The sequence below is a fragment of the Sinocyclocheilus rhinocerous genome, unplaced genomic scaffold, assembly GCF_001515625.1.
Source record: "Sinocyclocheilus rhinocerous isolate Xijiao unplaced genomic scaffold, SAMN03320098_v1.1 scaffold440, whole genome shotgun sequence".
In the NCBI taxonomy this organism is placed as follows: Eukaryota; Metazoa; Chordata; class Actinopteri; order Cypriniformes; family Cyprinidae; genus Sinocyclocheilus; species Sinocyclocheilus rhinocerous.
Window position 1 is genome coordinate 284,019 of NW_015637534.1, and position 20,744 is coordinate 304,762.

The following is a 20,744-nucleotide window of genomic DNA, read 5'->3' on the forward strand; positions in this document are numbered from 1 at the left end:
TACATGAAATAACCCCCATATAGCATACATGAATCACCTCGTAGCAGATCTATACAGGTGGAGCTGGGGAAGGTGGAGGGTTTCGGAAGCAAGCTGCAACTGCTACGGCAAGCACTAGTCATATATTTGAATGTTGAGCAGCGAGCTCATTGGCTACGATACAGGAGAGAACCAATCAGCTGTGCCATGTGATATTGATGTCATTAGGTCAGATTGAGTTAGACCTATTGGACTGCGCCATCTAGAGTTTCATGCCAGAACTCTGTATTTTTCAGAGGTGTGCTCTGCCCTAAATTTGACACGCCCCAAAGCAGTGGCGTTGCCAGCGGCACTGAGCGCAGATTTGATGATGTAGTGGAAACGGAAAAAAGTTGAAAAAAAAGCAACTCTGAGCAGAAAAGCACCCAACGTCATTCGGGTTTTTTTTCCATTGTCCAATCGAATGAATGGAGAGGCGGGCCTTCCATTGTGGTGATGAAAGTTTACCGTTGCTTAGAAAGTCTGGAGAATGCAATGATGGAGGAGAAACTTTTGGTGTCTGTCGCGGGTTACCAGGAGCTGTATTTTTTAAGGTTTTTGCTAATATGACAGTTTACTTAACAGCAAAAAAACAAAGATGTTAGAGCGCTCGCGCTGTAGTCCTTTGATTAGACTGACAGGACAGCTGATTTGGTGGTTGCCTAGCAACATAAAATACTGCAGCACACTGATCTTTTTTAAAAGTCACCAAAAAAAAAGGCAGTGCGCTGCGCCTCCTCGCATTTTCAGACCTAAAAAACATGTTCCGTCTGATAGCCTTATGTAGCATAATTTGTCAGAACAAGTCAATTTGCTTCAAATGCATTTTCTGTACAAGATGCATTTTCTGCTGGAAACATGCTGATATTTCTTTAAAAAAAATAAAAAATTCCGTGCAGGTCAACCAGACGCACCACGAGTGTGACGCAGGGCCACCCGGAGACCCCTTACGGCTGGCTTCGCTTCCCGACTACACGCTGACTCTGCGACGCTCGCCTGACGATATCCCGCTCATGACGCCCAACACCATAACCATGATCCCCAACTCGCTGGTGGGCATGCCCAACCTACATCCGTACAACACCTTCACAGCTGGCTTCAACTCCACCGGCCTGCCACACTCCCACTCCACCACGCGTGTATAGCTTTATGGCCATCCGACAAGAGGGAGGGATGGGGGAAGAGTCTTTGGCTTCAATGAAAACACTGATGTGAGAGGAGGGGGTTCAGGACGATGGCGGAAACGAAAAGATTTGAATAGACTTTTGCAAAAAGCAGTGACAAGTTCTTTCCAGATGTCAAGTTGTGCAAACCTGCCAAAACAGAACTGCTCTCTTTCCTTTGAAAAGGGACGAGCGTTTCAAGCAGTATTTTTTCTAATCATCGTTTTAAAAGAGAAGAAAGAAACGGCTTTTTAAGCAGAATCGGGCGAATGGAGCGATCACTTTTTGCTTGAATAAATAACAAAAAAACAAAGGAAAGTGCATTTTATTTCCCATCACAGTCTTTTGTGGGGAACATGTTTCAAAACAATGGCCTCTAAGGTGACATCTGCATTATATTGTTTGCTTTGCTTTTCGATTTCTTTTCAATGCCTTATAAAGAGCTGTTTTTTCACTTAATTTGACTATCTTTTCCTGAGATGTGTCTGTGTGGAACATAGCGATCTGACTCGAGTGGTTGGATTCCAGGAAGCATTAGACAGACGACAAATATGGAAACGGTGGATTGAAATGGTAACTGCAACTCATTTTCCAGTTGCATAAGCTCACATGTGGTGTTTTAACTTTTTTTCTTGGTTCCACTGAAAGTCTTTTGTTGGAAACTTTTCCATTGGACAAGACTGGAGATAAAGACTTTACTGTAAGAAGTTACTGTAAGTGTTTTGTTTAAAGAAAAGTGCATCTTTTACAACAAAATTATCTATCGGATCCTGTGTCAAATTCCCATGAAATGCACACGTACACACAATGCTCAGAGCACTGTTTGACTGGTGTACTTGTGTGAGAGATTCTGGGTGTGAATGGGAATATTTGAGTTGAGTCTATGTGTGTGTGTGTGTGTGTGTGTGTGTGTGTTAAATTGCCTTTGCCATGTTTTCTGTTATATATTTGTGTAATGGGGGGGGCTTCTTTACCACTGCATTGATTTTGTTCACCACAAGTAGTGTTTCAGCTGCGTCTATTGTCGTCTGTCTTTGCGAAATATAACTTTTTGTTATTTTAAAAAAAGTTACATATGTCTAATTTTGCTTAAGAATTACAAAATAAATATATTATTTTACATGCAAGAGAAAACAATAGCTTAAGATTGAACTAACTGACATGATTCCATTGACTTTGTAAGCGTTCCTCTCGACTGGAGACAGTGGCCTCTTTACACTGAATAACCTGACTTCAGTGTAGACCTGTGTTTCTTTAAATATATATATAAATATGGGCATACATACATATATGTATAGGGCTTTTATGAAGATTTTGCTCAGTAGCCATTGACCTGAAAGTGTAAATGACCATTATTATCAATTATTAGGCTGAAAGCACCAATATACAGAGGGCAGAGCAGTTAGTGTCTGTACTAGTTTTATCCTCTACTACACCATAATCTGAGGCCACAACAAGTGTCTTTTTAATAGCTCTATATGTATATTTATGTATAAATATATTTAATATTTATTTATGTATACCAGATGTATACATGCTGATTGTGCCATGTGCCAAATTAAACCATAAAACTGGAGAAGAAAACGGTTTCCAAAAAACGTTATTTTATTTATAAGTTTTATTTTTGCACAACTCCATCACAGTTAAATGCATATTTCCTATCTGATCTTTGTTGCTTAACATATGAGGATTTTTTAAATGAAATTATGGGTGGAATTCAAGGTAATATGTTAAATCAGAAATCTGTACCCCAAGTCATTTTGTAGTATGATTAGCACAAAAAATGCTAAAATACCCCTTGAAAACTCCATTTTGCAAACATGTACAAAGTTAATGTACACAAAAAAAAAAAACTCTTAAGTGACTCAAATATCCAACATTTCATAATGAGTAATCCTGTTCAGCAAAGCGTTTGAAGAGACAGGTGTGTAAATTATCTTTATAATTACACACCTAGCACTGCATAGCATCATTTCAGGCATTGGAAAGCCTTTATGGTTGGAAACTGGAGTTATGATCAAATATGAATATCCCCACATCCAACATGGATTGCAGCGACAAAAAAAAACTACAATTTGTATTTCTTTCAGGTATTTGAATGAGGGGAAGTTTGTTAGGACTACAACCCAATAGCCTCCAGCATCAGGCTCGGGTTTTGAGACGAAGCGGCCTCTGGTTTCAGTAACACTCTTGTCCTGTTTGACTTTCATCAAACCCTGCCACTCTTCCTCACAACAATCACCAGCTCCACGGCATGCACATTTATCTACAATTCTGACCTTAAAAGTCACATAAAACCCTCTTTTAAATCAATGTCTCATCTTCATGTTCAGCCTGGTTCACTGCTGTTCAACGTTTGGGTGTATTAGGCCCGAAACATGAAGCAATAATGTGAATGCAAACTTTAAAAGGGCAACAAACTCTACTTCATAATGCGTTTAGCTGTAATGAAGAATTAATACTATGCCTCAGTGGTTGAAAAGCTCTTGAAACTAGGTTTGAATTAGACTTCAACAGAACTCCCAGAACCTGAGTCATCAGCAGATGAGAGTATTTATTACTCATGTGGCTGTTTAAGGATGTTTTGATGGCAGCTGATTCATCGCTCATATTCAGCTTTCGATCCCTGATTGACTGAAGGAATGTCACAACATACATCACGGAAGTCTCGCAGGAGCAGCCGGGTTTCCTCGGATGAGCGTGCTGCAGACGGGGGTTATATTACAGACGGCACGGCTATGAGCAGATAGAAACTCTGAGACCCTTGGGGCCACATGACAGACACCTGCTTCAATATCTACTGACTAAAGTATTTGGGTGTCACGCTAAAGCCGAAGAATAGGCATAAATATGATATTAAACGAGTTTTTAGGCTGTGCAGTGAAGCAATTTAATTGTAGCTTTGTTCGCTTGAGCGTGTACCTGCCGTTGAGGAAATGACTTTAGCTGCTAGGCTGGAAGCCACGGTGCATAACATCTTCTCTTCTGTGTCTTAAGTGCTTCTCTCATAAATCAAATGATTTTTCGCGCTCTCCTCTGCTGCTCTGCTCCTCTGGCGGCCTCTCTTACTGTAGCTCTGAAAGGAGCTAATGCACGGTAGAAATGAATATGACGTTTCCATTAATTAGATGGACCATTTTCTGATTAAATGAATTATTCTTGTAGTAACATCTACATATATTACTGCGTTTATCGTTTGGGAATATTAGAGCTTGATAATGAACACACACGGTTTCCTCATGTCTGACTCCATAGTCACTGCTAACAGAAACACACCAGGTTTTATATTGCTTTGTTTGGACCTGTTAATATGGATCAGAAGTGTTGCTAGGTTTTTGACAGTGTTGTGGAGTAACTAGTTACATGTAACGGAATTACATAATTTAATTACAAAATAAATGTAACTGTAATCTGTTACAGTTCCTGAGAAAAATGTTAACGATAACACAAAGGGGGTTACATTTGAATATTTTCACACACATATAGATTTGATTAACTTCTTTCCCAAATTTCATTGACTGCTTTAAAATGTGAGACACCAATGTTTCAGGAGTTAATAAGACGCTTAACTGTTTTATTTCCTCTTTGGGTTTATGTATATGCTTTATTTTTTTAAATTAACTTTTTTTTAGATGCCGGTGTTTGCTGTCAAAGATTTGATTTCAAAAACAGTATCATAGCTATTAAGCGGTTTCTTGTTCTGATTTTAAATCTGTATTTAACCTCAGAGTGATCTCAAAGTGAAAAGAGCTGCTAAAGTCTGATTTTGTGGTGGCAGTGCTTTAAAATTAAATGATTATAATCTTACTTCAAGTAAGTAATCAGTGTTGAGTGCTACTGTAAGGTTAACCGTGCCTGCTTTACAGTACACACTAATTGCACGCACAAGGTAATACACATTAAACAGAGCTAATAGCACATGCTCTAAGGTGTTAAGAAGCGATCTCAACCATTACAAGCTAACAGCGCATTTTAATCTTATTAACCTTATGTGCTGTGCCAACCCGACTGCGACAGCTGCACGCAAACAATAAAATGAGCTTGCAGGTAATTGCATGCAAAGGAAGGAGAATAATTGCATGTTTGAATGTTGCATATTAATTGAAGACCGTGAAGCGGTCATATAGAACTAATGCGTGTTGAGTGATGTGTGGATGTAATAATTGTGAATGACTTCCCATCGTTTGAATCTTATCTTTTATTGAAAACAGGACCCAAGAGTGGGGATTTTTAAATGAATCCATCCATTCACCACCAGTATCTGTATTCGGTTAAAGCGTTTTACCCATTATTGTTATTAATTTTAATATTAAATAAATCATACAAATACAAATGATAATAATGATAAAATCAATGAAGCCCCGCATACATCATTAGAGGAAAGACTGTTGAATTTAAAAAAAAAAAAGGATTAAACTATACAGTCAAGACATTTTTTAATAATTGAGAAAACTTGCATTTAGAAAACTAAAAAGTAAAAGCTAAAAGCTTTAGGCTAAATACTAAAGTCTAAATGTGAGGTATATTTGAATATGGCTAGCGTATTCTTGTCAACACTATTTCCAAAAAGCACCAGTTTGTTTTGAAATCAATTTTGCTATTTTCTGAGGCGTTCAGAAGAAATGAATAACAACTTTTCCATTTTAAATTCGGTTACACTTTATTTCGATAGTCCACTTTAGACATTCTATTAACTACAAGTAACTTTGTAACTACATGTCAACTACATGTCAACTAATTCTCATTAATTTGCATTTACATGTCTACTAACTAATTCTTTTCATTAGTTGCTGTTAGTCTCTTTATATCAGCTGCACATCTCATCATGACCAGGCTTCTTCAGCAATCTCCTGCTCTTTCTTTCATTACCTTCAGATGATGTGCTGTCTTTTTTTTCTTCAGAATAAACGGAGTGAGATTTAATACCCTGAATAGACTATCCTGACCTCTGTGCTATTATGCTAAAGAACAAATATCATTATCATCATGTCATTATCTCTAGTTCCAGTTGCCTTAGAGCCGATTTGAGCAACTAAAGTCTAAACCCTAAATGAGATCTATAGAGGGCACATTGAAAAGAAATGAATTTGGCCTTAAGCAACGCTATCCTCAAGTGGTGCTCTCTTAATTCATTACATTTTTACTAAATAGTAACAAGTGGTTTTAATATCCTTTGTGTTTTGAACTAACATATGTGACCCTGGAGCACAAAACCAGTCATAAGTAGCACAGGTATATTTGTAGCAATAGCCAAAAAAAACATTGTATGGGTCAGACCCTTATGACTGGTTTTGTGGTCCAGGGTCACATATGGTTGTAGTTAACAGCAGAAAAAAATCTGCTGAGGTCTTGTCTGCACATCCGTTGTTCAAGTTCACATGATTAGATATGGTTTGATTGTGTAGTCTTAGGGTATACGATCTCATAATATGCCTCACTGATTTTATTGCAGGCTTTTCAGACGTTTAAGATCAGTTTAGGCATCTAAGAAGCTAAAACGAGCTTTCTGTTGATTTCAATTATTTTGGATGCATCTAAATTTGGAATCGGAGCAAGGTTAGCATGCAAAAATAACACCCCTGTGCTTTTTATTCCTCAAAAATAATCTGCTACAGAACACAGACTTGTATAAAGCATTTAATAACATTATGTGTACATATAGAGCACCAATTAACAGAAATGTAGTGTGTTCTATAAAAGCATAATGGCTGATTGCACATAAAACCATGACTGACATTGTTATTTAGGTTTAAATTCATGCTTATGTAACCCCCGGTTGAATGACGTGTAATTGAAGGGAATTGTTTAATTTATTCACAGTTTGGTAACATCATATTTCTCTTATAAAAGTTGAAAAGAGGTGTAGAAGTTATTAAAGAACATTTAAAAATTAGTAAATTTATCCTATTTAGAAGATTAGTTATTGACCAATGAGAGCTCTCTGTCGTTGCGTGCCCTGCGTGGTGACGAGCATGCGCAATGACAGAAGAGATTAGCCTGACAGAAGAAAAGACGTGAAAGCTGAAGGGATTAAAATTCCAAATTCCGTAATAGTCAGTGGCTTAACTGAAACTAGAAGTGATGACGAATTATTTAATTCTCTGAAACAATACGGGTCAATTGTCAAAACCGTGCGCATCGATGACAGAGAATCTGAGTTTTACCGAAACGTGATAATTGAGTATGACAGTGATCGAGCGTTGCAGTCCCTAGGACCTCAATTGCCATATATTCACCAGCTATCAAGCGAACCAGGTATTAAGTGCCATGTGAGAGCGTTAGCCAGTGTGTTTACGCAGAAACTGGGTAGTAGCATAACCAAGTCCTACCTAGAAAGGTTGAAAGAAATAGCAGAGCTGAGTGGAAACAACTTTGAGTCTATTCTGAGTGAAATGCTGTCACAAATGAGTGCTGACCTCACACCAGGACCCACTGAACCTCAGACATCTTGGTAATCACCGACTTCTTTGCCAAGTACGCTGTGGCAGTCCCTACACCCAACCAAAAAGCAAGAACGGTAGCGAAATGCCTTTGGGAGAACTTTGTTGTGCACTATGGGTTCCCTGAGCGCCTTCATAGCGATCAGGGCCCAGATTTTGAATCACGCACCATTAAAGAGCTCTGTGAAATGGCAGGTGTTAAGAAAACTCGAACAACCCCTTACCATCCCAGGGGAAACCCTGTCGAACGCTTCAATAGGACCTTGCTCAGTATGTTAGGTACCTTAGAAGAAAAAGACAAGACTCATTGGAGAGATTTTGTAAAGCCATTAGCTCATGCGTACAATTGCACGAGACATGAGGTTACTGGGTTTACTCCATATGAATTGATGTTTGGGCGTCAACCCAGGTTACCTGTTGACCTTGCTTTTGGATTGCCGTTTAATGATCTCCCACGTCAGTCTCACTCGGAGTATGTCAAGCACCTGAAAACCAATCTGAAAGAGAGCTATCTACTTGCATCACGTGGTATGTCAAAAAGTGCAGAAAGGGACAAAGCTAGGTTTGACAAATCTGTAACTCATTGCTTTTTGGAGATTGGTGATCGAGTGTTGGTAAGGAACGTTAGGTTACGTGGGAAGCACAAGTTAGCAGACAAGTGGGAGTCTGAGGTGTATGTTGTAGTGAATCAGGCAGCTGATTTGCCAGTTTACACAGTTCGTCCGGAGAGAAAGGACGGTCCTCTGCGTACTCTTCACAGAGACCTTTTGCTCCCTTGTGGATTTTTACCATCTCCAGAGGTTGAAACATCCACACTAAACAAATCCATCTCAAGACCTAGAACACGACAGAGTCCTGATGTTCCGTTAATTGATGACAACTCTCTTTCTGATTCAGAAGAAGGAAATTCGTATTGTGGGAACAATCATTCTCCAAATGTGGAGACATTTTTCTACATTTTTCTACAGTTCATGAAATCTGCAAAGAAAGAGAAACAATGTACGGTGATTCTGCTGATAACTCAGCCAAACAAACTTTTCCAAATGACGAAATTTTGCAAGGAGACCAGAGTGAATACTTACCTGTTGAACTTTCTGGCGACAACATACCTGTCAATGCTTTAGGTGAAAACATACCTGTCGATGTTCCTGGAGTCCCTGAAGAAAGTAACTTACCTGATAAAGGTCAAGTTGAAGTTGTAATGGGTAATTCTGTTGATAAAGGAGTTGAAGTAACCGGTGTTGTTGAGAATTCAGATTTTCCTGCAAAAGAAACAGGACAACACTCAGAAGATGAGATAGAAAACACAGATACTCTGCAAAGACGTTCTGTCAGGCAGAGAGAGAAACCAGAGCGACTTACTTATTTTCAGCCAGGAAACCCATTAATATATGTGGTTCAATCTTTGTTTCAAGGTCTGAATTCAGCTTTTGTTAAATCTCTTGGTGGAGATGAAGATCTGACCATCTTTCCCTTACTTACTAATGGTTCACATCTTTATGTCAAAAGGAACAATTACATTCCAAGTACAAATTTAACTTTGTGCCTGTCTGTTGTTTCTCACCACAACCCGCCACCTCCTTTACGATCTCTAAATCTTCTGATCCATTCAATTCCTTAGACACGGGTTACACATATCCTTAACATAAATTCTGCTTTATTTCTTTTCAAGCTCTTGTATTTTCTCTCTCATTTTTTTTTTTCCACCAAAGCATTATTATAGCACGGCACACAATTATTGAACATCATAAAATGCTCTCACCATAAAATATTTGAGCAATGCCGTATTCAAATTTCACAGATGACCGCTACTCTGTAAATTAAAATGACAAATAAATTTGTCTCATAAACAACGTTGTCTCGCGAGTGGATCGTTTTCATCAGCTCTCACCTCCCTGAAGCGTTTGCGTTTTCCCTTTTCTTATGTTCAGGAATCATATCTAAAAGCTATTGATTGCCATAAACAAAGAGCTGGAGTCAGATGGGTATGAATTTTTACTTTCTTACACTTCCAAAAAGAACACAGTGGCACAAAGAAATCACCCCCTGAAATCTATCTTTACTGAAGTCCAAACATATATTAAAATATGTGTCTTTAATCTAGATTTAAACAGAGAGAGTTGATAAGTATTGGATAACTAGTCAGCTATCCTGACCCTTCACTTTTCCTGACATGAAAATTATGCTGTTGGGAAGAATTGTACTCACATAGTACTTATGTCTTTAATTCTGTCAAACACTGTTATTCAAATAAACATCAAGCTTCTCTGAGCCTAATGACTCCAATAGGAGCAATTTCCAGTGTTTCACTATCACTTGAAATGATTTGCATTGAATATAATTTGGGTTTGGCTGAATGAACAAATTATGGCTATTCAATCTTCGACCCAGCCGTATTATTTTCACTGCTTGAGATCAGCACATACTGCAGAAACGGTTGCGGTAAAGCTGAGTCTTTGAAAGTCATCTAAACAGATGCTGGAGGTCATAGACTTCTTTTCTCAGAAACACTTTGAAAGACTTTCAAAAATTGTTACGCAGAAGGGAATTTCCTGTGGCTGTATGGGCCTATGTGTGTTTGCTCCAGATTGTGTGTGGGTTTTTGATGTGTGTGTGTGTGTGTGTGTGTGGTCAGGCTGCTTGGGAGTTCTGATATACCGCTGTGGACCAGTGCCAGGAAGGAACAGCCAGGCAACCCTCATCAGCAGGCCAAAACTCTTCAGTACAGCGGCACGGTGCCCAGCCTTCACCCCAGACGCTCCACTTCTGATTAGGCTTTCTAAGAGCAGAGCCATACTCATCTCATTTTCTATCTCTCTCCTACTCTTTCCAACCGCTACGACCCAACAGAAGGCCCACCACACTCAAGACTAACACACTCTTGAACCTCATTTGAATTTATTTGTTTACTTATGGCTATTTAGGAGGCCATGAAATGTGTCCCAATTGGCTGACTTTTCATTTGAATCAGAACAATTAAATGGGATAGTGTGGTGTCGTGGTTAAGGTTCTGGTAATTAGAAGGTTTCTGGTTCAATCCCTTCATTCCCATCCAAAGGTGACTGTCCTTGTATTTAGTTCCAGTCTAATGAAATTAATGTGTTTTGTAGCTCAGCAGGTAAAGCATGTCTTTATCAATGCTATGGTTTGATAGTGCCTCGCTAACAGGTGAGGTTTCCCTACCAGTACATCATATCAATGAACATGTTCAGTGACAAGTATTGATCCAAGTTACTGAGATCACAGCTCTGGAATGCATGTGTTCCTCCAGGGAGAATGGAACAGTTGGAGCCATAGCCTAGCTGTTTGCACCAGTGCTGAGAAAACTACTTTTGCTTGTCAAACTACAAGTTTAAATTCATAGTTTGAAGTCGGCATGAGTTCAGTCTATTTTCTAAATGCTATTGATTTTATTGTGAATGATTCGTCCAAGACTTTTTAATTAAAAACAAAATCGTAATCAAAATGTCATAATTCAGTCTACCGGTGAAATGATTTCTCTCTGGTTACATATGCCGGACTTCTACAATCATTTCATTAGCATAAACCCCAACCCTTTCTTAAAAAGGACTATAAACTTGTATGTAGACCTGTCTCCATCCAATCAACAACTGATGGACTGAACCAAGACCCCACCTTACATTTTTTGGTAACACTATTTTGATAGTCCACTTTAGACATTCTGCTAACTTTAAGTAACTTTGCAAATACATATCAACTACCAGTCATTAGAATATTAGTAGACTGTCTGCTTAATATCTGCTAACACTTTATTTTGATGGTCCCACAACAGACATTCTCCTGACTATGAGTATAACTTTGCAAGTATGTCAGCTTATTCTACTAACCATAACCCTAACCTAACAGTCTACTAATACTCTAATTAGAGTTAGTTGACATGTAGTTGCAAAGTTACTTATAGTTAGTAGAATGTCTAAAGTGGACCATCAAAATAAAGTGTAACCCATTTTTTTCTTTTTCAGTAATCCATTTCACAATATATAAATCTGTTGGTACATCAGTTTCATTTAAATTTTGATTGTTAAACTAGCAGTCAAGCTACCGTTTTAATATAAGTAGGTAGCTACATTATTACTTTTGCTAATAAAATGTAGCTAAATACATTGAAGTTTATGGGGGCAATATATGTTTTTAAATATACTGTATAACTGTTTTTTTATTTTGTAGTGTGTAATCAGAGCATGGCACAATAATAATAAGGAAGAAAAATGAACTTGTTATCCCTTTGAATTAAGTAAGCCATTACACTTAGATATACATCACAATACAGAAAAAAAAGATTATCACAATTTCCATTTCATGCCAACCTTAAAGTCACTTTTTAAAATAATGTTTATATATTTATACTGGGAAAACAACACAAATGAAATATGACTCCCATGATAAATCAAAGAAACACTGGATGCTTATGAAAGTTACACATTGCATTTATATGAATTGTTTTTAGAGAAAAAAAAGACAGCAGCAAATGATGTGAAAATGAATAGGAACCGAGGTGGAGATTGGATCTTGACGTTGCAGGGTTAGCATGCAGCTCTCTGCTGGGTGTGGATTTATGGGCGAGCAGAGGAGCTCCAGGCCTTGATTAAATCCATGACCTTCACCACTCACACAGGCAATCAAGGCGAGGATAAATTCATCATTGCATTGATCCATCAATTGAATTGCGTTTCCGACACTAGCAATGGCTTGACCTCGGCGGCCAGCAGGATTGTCTAATTTGCTCGCGGTGCAGATTGCTAACGCTCTCGCCTTAACTGCGCCGTGAATTTACGTCTCTACCCCTGAGACACACCATCATGAACCACCTCCCTCCCACCAACATCCCCTCAACGAGTGCCAAGCAGCAAAGCAATCAAATAAATATGCCCTTTCCAATTCATTAACATTCACACAGCCTCCGAATTTACATACATTAGAATATGCAGAAACCCTGTGTGGTGTTTTTTATTGGTGCCTTGAGCTAGAGTGATGCTAAAGTCGTACTTGCCACCTTCATCTACTCCTCTATGCACTCCTTCTCTCAGGCCTGTGTTTGTGAAGACACTTCGCATTTGTAAATGGGTAAATGGCTGAATTCCTCCTCACGTATTTCACGCGGTTCCTAAGAGGGGCCAAGAAATTGGGTCATCCATTGGGGCTTTGAGGCAAACAAATGAATGTGAGAGGCAGATGTGAAAAAGATGGGAAAGAGAAAGAGAGATAGTTAGAAAAGAGAAAGTGAGATAGCTGTTTTCCCTTTCAGAAATGTCCACATTTGGAGAGGAGAGTCAGGTTGCCGGTTTCTGGTTTGTAAACATATTCGTGGTGTACTCTGAGGCAGGGAAATGTTGGAATTTGAATCCAGGTTTTCAAGGATGTGTTTTGGTTTTGCAAAGTCCTTTAGGGACGCTCTGCTACAAGAAACTATTTGTAATTCCGGCACTCGGGCTCGTTTTTCTCCACTGGTTATTTAAGTCCATGTTGACTGACCCATTTTTACAGAAAACGGGATGCTGTAACAACTCTGAAAAGGAAAAAGGAATGTGTATCTACAGCTGAAGTGTGTACTTTCTGAGCCTTTTAAAAAAAAGAATAACAAAAATAATGACTGTTTATAAACAGGTTACTCAAATGCAGTCTACCATTGGTCAGCCAAACAGTTAGTCATGTCCCAAGCTCATCCTATTCGCTTCTGATGACAGCTGGTTTTACATGTTTTTCTGTTGGCCAAGCTGTTCATTTATATTCATTTATATTCTATATTCTACAGATATTCTTTAAAAACTGGTCTACTTTAAGCTGGTATGACTTGTTTTGTTTTGTTTGTTTGTTTTTGTTGTGGTTTAATTTAGTTTAGTTTTTTTTTGTTTAGTTTCGCTTTGTTTAGTTTCTTTTCATTTAGTTCCATTTACCTTTGTTTTTGTTGTTTTTTTTTCATGATGTGTTGTTTTGTTTTCTCTTTTCATTGTATGTTTTGTTTTGTTTTCCAGGAGTGCTCTGTGAAGCTTTATGTCTAACATTTCAGTCTTCATGTTTCTGTTTTGCAGCCTGCGGGCCGGGTACCTACAAGGCCTCTTCCATGGACGCCTACTGCACCAAGTGTCCTCCTAACAGTTTCTCCCATCAGGAGAAAGCCTCTGAGTGCTCCTGCGAGAAGGGATTTTACAGAGCTGACATGGACCCGCGGTCAATGGCCTGTACCCGTGAGTGATCCAGGACTACACCAATAAATCTATGTTAGATAGATTATGCATGAATGTTGATGTGCAGAGAGATCCATGGTTGGATGAACTGATGGAAAGAGGGATGAATGGATAGGTGGAGGTAATTAGGAATGCATAAATGTACATTATAAGTGTATGGATAATAGTGGGTGGCTGGATTGGTGGATGGGTAGATGAATGGATGAACTGATGGAAAGAGGGATAAATAGATGCATAGATGAATAAAATTATGGAAAGTTGGTTAAATAGATAGTTCTAATTATGCATGGATGGACGGATGGATGGACAGACGGCAGATGCATGAAAAAATGGATGGATGGAGGACAGATCGTTAATAAGAGAAGGCTGGAGGCTGTTTTCCTTATTTATTCTTATAGACTGGGCTCAGTACATTTTCACCTCCATCACTGTCTCATCATCATGCATCATGTCAGATTGGACGTTTAGCGCTGTGTTTACAAGGCTGGTGAGGTCACCTTATATAGACCAGAATAGTGAGTCATTGCCTATATATATGTGTATGTGTGTGAGTGAGAAGGGTGGAGTAATGAAAGAGAGAAAATAAAGAAAGGAATAAGAAAGAAAGAACCCAATACGACAGATTCTAATTAAAGGACTCATTCATCTGATAAGGCAAATCATGCGTGCAGCTAAACATATGGATGTACTTAATGACCTTCAGTTGTAGTACATCATACACACACACACACACGCGCACTCTGCTTGCAGTGAAATTAGACTGTTTATACTGTATATGAAAATCATGTGCCAGCAAATAAAAATGATGTGCTAATGTGATTACTTAGAAACCAGCTGTAAATCACACACATGCATGTGTCAACAACATCACATTCAGTTTATGTGCATGTCTTAACTTTTACACCTCAAACGGGACTATGTATTTTTCATGCCCACTTTGGAAATTTAATTCACATCTTAGTGTTTCCATCCAGCATTTTTTTGTGCAGTATCCCAAAATGTTTGGAAAATCTGTTTGAAAACAGCCATTATGCTATTATGCTCATCAAGGTTGCATTTATTTGATCAAAAATACAATATAAACAATAATATTGTTGAATATTATTCAAATTTAAAGTAGCTGTTCTCTATTTTAACATATTTTAAAATGTAATGTATTAACTGAATTTTTAGAAGCCATTACTCCAGTTTTCAGAAATAATTCTAATTATGATGATTTGGTATGATTTGGTGCTCAAGGCACATTTCAGTTGTGCTGTGAATATTTTTGTGCAAACTGGGATATATTGTTTTAGGGTTCTTTGATGAACAGAAATTTCAAAAGAATAGCATGAAATGGAAATAGGTATATTTTAATGCATCCTTGCTAAACAAAATGATTAATTTCTTTGTTTAAAATCATATACTTCACTTTTAAATAACGGAAAATAAATATGTTCTAATCATTATTCTAAATTTGTTTGTACACAATTTGATCAGGCCCTGTTTTGACCCGTAAAAGAACACACTCTCTTTAATCTCAGGGGCTGGAATGATCTTTAGGTTGTGCAACATATAGACTTCTTCATCCACAGGTGACCACAAACACACACTGATCTGTGTCCCGGAGGAACCCTCCCTTTCCACCAGCAGCTAGTAGCTCTGGTGAAATGTCATCACCACAGACATTAAAACTCCTCCACACTGATCCCCCGTTTCCTCTGCTTCATTTGCTCTCTCTATCATGAAGCTCTCTCTCAGACTCTTCAAACCCTTTGAGCAGTGAAAGCAACCATCACTCTCTAGGAACAGAGATGAGTGTGTTTGATTACTTTGGCTTTGCAAAACAATTTGTGTCCGTGTGGAATATGTGCATTGGCTGATCTTCCTATCTTATTCTCTTTCCTTTGGGCTGTATTTTCCTGTTTTCATCTTGCACACTCATATGGGAACTTATTTCAGTGACACCCTGCTGAACGGAGTAGTGTTAAAAAACCTTTACTGTAGTTGTGCATAGTTGCAGGTTTTAGCAGACTATTAAATAAAAGACCCCATGGCAGCACTATCCAGCACCCCACAACCTGTTCAGACCTCTCATTATCATGCCCTCCTTCGAATGAATGTTACCCTTAATGCACTGCATCATGGCAATATGGGAAGCATTTAGTGTTAAAGTTCCAGCTAAACAGCACAGGAACACCTCTAGGTTTTTCTTCATATGTATTTGTTCCTCGTTGTCTCAGTTGGTGTGCTTGCTTTAGTGAGTGCTGCACAGTATGTGTGTCCTATTTCTGGTTGGCAAAAATGAAAAGAAAGTGCAGGGGAAGTTGCTCAAGTGTAAGGGTTGTTTTATGAGCATTGTTTGCTTGATTTTACATTGACATTAAGATATAAATTTTACATCGCATGGTCACCCAAAGGAACCCCTTTTTTTAGGGTATTTATTACGATAAATATAATTATATTATAATAATTATAATCCTATTTGTGAATGTAGGTTTAAGTTCATGGGGATTTATGTCAATTTCTATGGGGAAATTGAATAATGTTGATATTAATTTAACAATAATAATTGATTTAATTTATTCATTAGAATACATATAATAATATTTTATAAATTTTATAAATAATATTTAATATAAATATTCATGCACATGATTGTTTGAGATTTTAAGGATTTATCTGTCAGTTTTTATTTATTTGAGTGATATTAACTGAATGATACTAATTAATTTTATGTTTTATATTTTTCCTTTTTATTTATTATAATAACTGTAAAAAAATTTAAATATAAAATATATATGCACAAATAATATGCTTAAAATTGTAGAGATTTCTATATTAATTTCTTTGGAAAAATTGAATGGGATTTTTACATCTGGATCCCAGCTGTTGTTCTCTATAAGAAAACTGACTTAAAAATTCATAAATGAATCTGTGCTTTTATTTGCCAAAGATGCGTGATCAATCAATCTAAGATATGAAACAAACACTGGACTAAATATTGTGATATTCTGAATCATAATTACCAAGTAAATACACCAAAAAGTTACGGAAAGGTGTTTTATCCTCTTTTAAAATGTAATAAACCTATTATTTATTTAAATCTTTATTTAAACATACCTTTTTTGGGTCACAACCCACCAGCCGAGAACCACCGGTGCAGATTCATACAGCCCAAACACAAACTGGATTTACAAACAAACTGAGCAAATTAAAAGCACACTCTTTCTGTATTTTCTCTCTTTTTTTGCTTCCAGGACCTCCATCTGCAGCCGAGAACCCCATCTCCACCCTGAACGACACCTCTGTGACTTTAGAGTGGAGTCCTCCCAGAGACAGCGGCGGCCGAGGGGACGTCACCTACAGCGTCCACTGCAGGAAGTGCGCCAGTGACGGCAAGACATGCAGCCCCTGCAGCAACAGCGTCCACTTTGTACCTAGACAGTTTGGTCTCTCAATCCCTAAAGTGTTGATCACGGACCTGCTGTCCAACACCAACTACACCTTCAGCATAGAGGCGGTGAACGGAGTGTCCGATCTGAGCCCGACCCCTAAACAACAAGTCACTGTCAACATCACCACCAGTCAGACAGGTACATTGTGTCTTTTCTTCCATGATAATGTTTAAATGTTGCTTGGTATCTATTTTTGTTGCATTGTGCCCGCAGTGAAATCTGATGGTTTAAAACCTAACATCATCTGACTGGATCTGACTGAAATGTTGTCACTTCATGCAGCATTTTGCTAGACTCATAAATTATTCAGTGTTCAAATGTTGCATCGTTTTGAACTTTGAATGCCAAAGCCGGCACAACGCTACCTGTTGATAAACTGGAAACCAGCATGCCTGAGGTAATTGTTTTTCTGTAAAGAGGTCCTCATTAGATTTCCATAAACATAACACACTCCAAATGATTTTTGTAGTCAATGTTGGTGTGTCTCTGTTTCAAGAGAGGTAAATAATGTCTCTCTTTTCAGATTTTCTCCCTTTCTTATTCAAAATGTTATACATCCCAAACCTTTACTCTTGACAGTGAAGGTTATCTTTTTTATTCAATGAGATCTCTCAAAAGCCTCCAGTGTTTGACAGCCCTTGAGTCTAGTGTGTGTTTGCGTATGTGACCTGGTCTTTGTGATGCAGCGTATTGTGAATTTTCCCCGGCGATGTTGCTCAGCTCAAGGTCCCAGCATTCGATATCGGACAAAGTAGAGGCTCGGTACAGCCAGAGGGTTGTTGTTCGACCAGATTGGCATTTGCAGATTCCCATCTCTCTCTCTCACACACACAACCTCTGTGGAAGTTCATAAGTTCATAGTAATCCAAATGCTCTAAATAATACATGTCATCGAATATGTTATCTAAAGTCAGGACACATGCGAAAATGTGCTGAAGACACAACTGCCCTCACAACTTCCTGTCTCACACCTCTGATGGGCTGACAAGGGTCATCAGTGCAGGCGTGTTCTCATTAAATGTGTGTTTGTGAGTGTGTATACGGTGGTTTTGGGCCTTGTGTAAGGCTCCGGTTGAGGTATTAAATATGTATGAAGGTGTTCGGGCTGTAGAGGGAAGCTCTTGAGCAGAACGGGCACATGCTGAGAGAGAAGCGCTTAGTGTCGGAACAGGGTCAAAGATCCCAATGATTTATACATTCAGCCACGTCAAAGCATGAACCAACATGAATCCAAATATTATATAGTTTAGAGCAATTTAGGAATTAATGCTTCTCATAAAATGCACATTTAATGGCACACTCTTCAGAATAAAACTTCCACAAAACGTTTTTTTTTTTTTCAGCCTGATGCAATGGGAGATGCATTTTAAATTACCACAAGTAACTTTTATTTATTAATTTTATTTTGTTTATTTATTTCATAATTTGTTACTTTCTAGTTCTTTAGACAGCTACGTAGTTTATATGTACTAGTGTTTTAAAACACAGCAAGCAAGAGCAAATCAAGAACCAAATTAATAATCAATTTAAGAATCAAATTAATAATTTTCTTTCTTTCTTTCTTTGCATTTATGTTTTGAATGAATTAATTTATTTGTATGAAGATCAATAAAATCATAAATTCTAGGCCATCAGATTTTGCATTATTAATTTTTTATTTAATTATTACATATTTTTATATATATATTGTATTATATACAAATATATTAAGTAAGTTCCCTTTCATGGGAACTTCGAACTGCGTCCTCTAGGGGTCGCTATGGGGAACGCCTCGTCGTGACCCGTGTCTGAAGCATACATTGATGGAAATCAAAAGTAGATACAGTATTGTTTAAAATTTTAAGTGGTAGAAAAATACAGTAAAACAGTAATATTGTGAAATATTGTTACAGTTTGACAGCTGTTTTCTATTTTAATGTATTATGAAATTTAATATATGTAATTAATTTATTATGAAATTTCTTCACTTCAGTCTCACGTTACTTCAGATATCATTCTAATATGCTGATGTAGTGCTTAAGAAACATTTCTCATTATTATCAATGTAGAAAACAGTTGTGCCGCTTAATATTTTGGTGAGAACTGTGATTCTTTAAATAGAAATATACAGTCTTCAATGAGTTTCCGTATTTGTGTGTGGGTGTGCATGTCTGGTGTAATTGTGAAGGCTGTTCACAGATCTCAGAGCACAGAAGAGGTGAAGGACACCAGGTGAATTTACCTCCAACCATCTGACCAAATATCAGACCCGCTGTCTCTACTGCCATCTCCCTCCCCCCTTCTCATTCTCTTTCTGTGTCTGTCCTGCTGTAGTGAGAGAGATGAAGGGACAGCCGAGAGAGACAGAGAAGGTGCTAGACTGTGTTTCAGAAGTGTAATTACCTGCTGTTGTGTGGCCCCCCTTTGTCTCTCTTTAGACAAAGGTTTCACTTGTGTGTCTGTGTGTAAAGCACTCTCAAGTCTGTAAGGGATTGTAAGCTGGCTTTATTTTGTATCAATAGAGGTGTAACTGGAATAAAACCATGTGGGTCAAGAAGCTACGATTGAACTGAGGTGGTCTTGAATACGAATAGATATAATCTTACCATTTTGTATGCAAAAATGAGAATTCTCTCTCTCTCATTGTGGCTCTGTCTCACTCTGTTTGCAGTGAATGTGATCCTGAAGGAGAGAAAGAGTAAAGACAGTATCACACTGGCCTGGCAGGGACCCGACAGACCAAACGGAGTCATAGTGGAATATGAAGTCATCTACTATGAGAAGGTACATCTAATCTCATCTCCTCTCCTCGCTTCTTATTCTCTCCTGTTTTATTTCCATCTGCACTACTCTAACAAGCAGAGTTATCATCCTCACACACAGATTACAAACATGCTTCTTTGACCTCCATTAAAAGCTGTAACGATTGCAGTTGTCCAGGCAGCCCTGGCATGTGTAATTGAGGGCTGAAGCATCATCGTGCCTTTGGGAATGAAAGCAATCAGTAGACCCTGTACGCCACAGCCGGCTGCTCACACATATACGCATAGCTCTTTAATTATAACGGGAGAATGAAACCAGGGTTGACGTCACTGATCAAAGAGAATACCTTCACTGAAACACAAGTGTATACACAGACTCTCAAACACATCCAGACTAAAGGAGAACGTGCACACACACAGTTGTTAATAAGTAATGAAATCAAGTCTGTGTGGGTTAAAGATATAGTCCATACAGAAATTAATGTCCAGTATTTTTGTTTTGTTTTGTTTAGAACCTGTTGTACACATTGAACAGGCTGAATAATATCCAACATTTAAAAGTTTTATTTTATTTTATTGAACATGTTGTACACATTGAATGGGCTGAACTCTTTGTATTTACTCTATTCTGAACTCTATTTGTTTATTTATTTTTTATTGACATCTCAGATCTGAGAGAATTGTATTAATTGATGGATGGATTTTGTTTGTTTTATTGAACCCGTACACATTGAACAAG

At 37.9% G+C, this 20,744-nt stretch overlaps 1 protein-coding gene across 1 annotated transcript in view; it reads left to right on the plus strand.

The window, feature by feature from the left end:
• LOC107748937 (ephrin type-A receptor 3-like) overlaps positions 1-20,744 on the plus strand; it is a 70,989-nt gene that overhangs the window by 2,453 nt on the left and 47,792 nt on the right. The window contains exons 2-6 of the mRNA XM_016563953.1: positions 918-1,155; positions 7,625-8,691; positions 13,650-13,827; positions 17,067-17,402; positions 19,915-20,027. Coding sequence (XP_016419439.1) covers positions 918-1,155; positions 7,625-8,691; positions 13,650-13,827; positions 17,067-17,402; positions 19,915-20,027 — 1,932 coding nt within the window. The remainder of the gene's footprint in view (positions 1-917; positions 1,156-7,624; positions 8,692-13,649; positions 13,828-17,066; positions 17,403-19,914; positions 20,028-20,744) is intronic.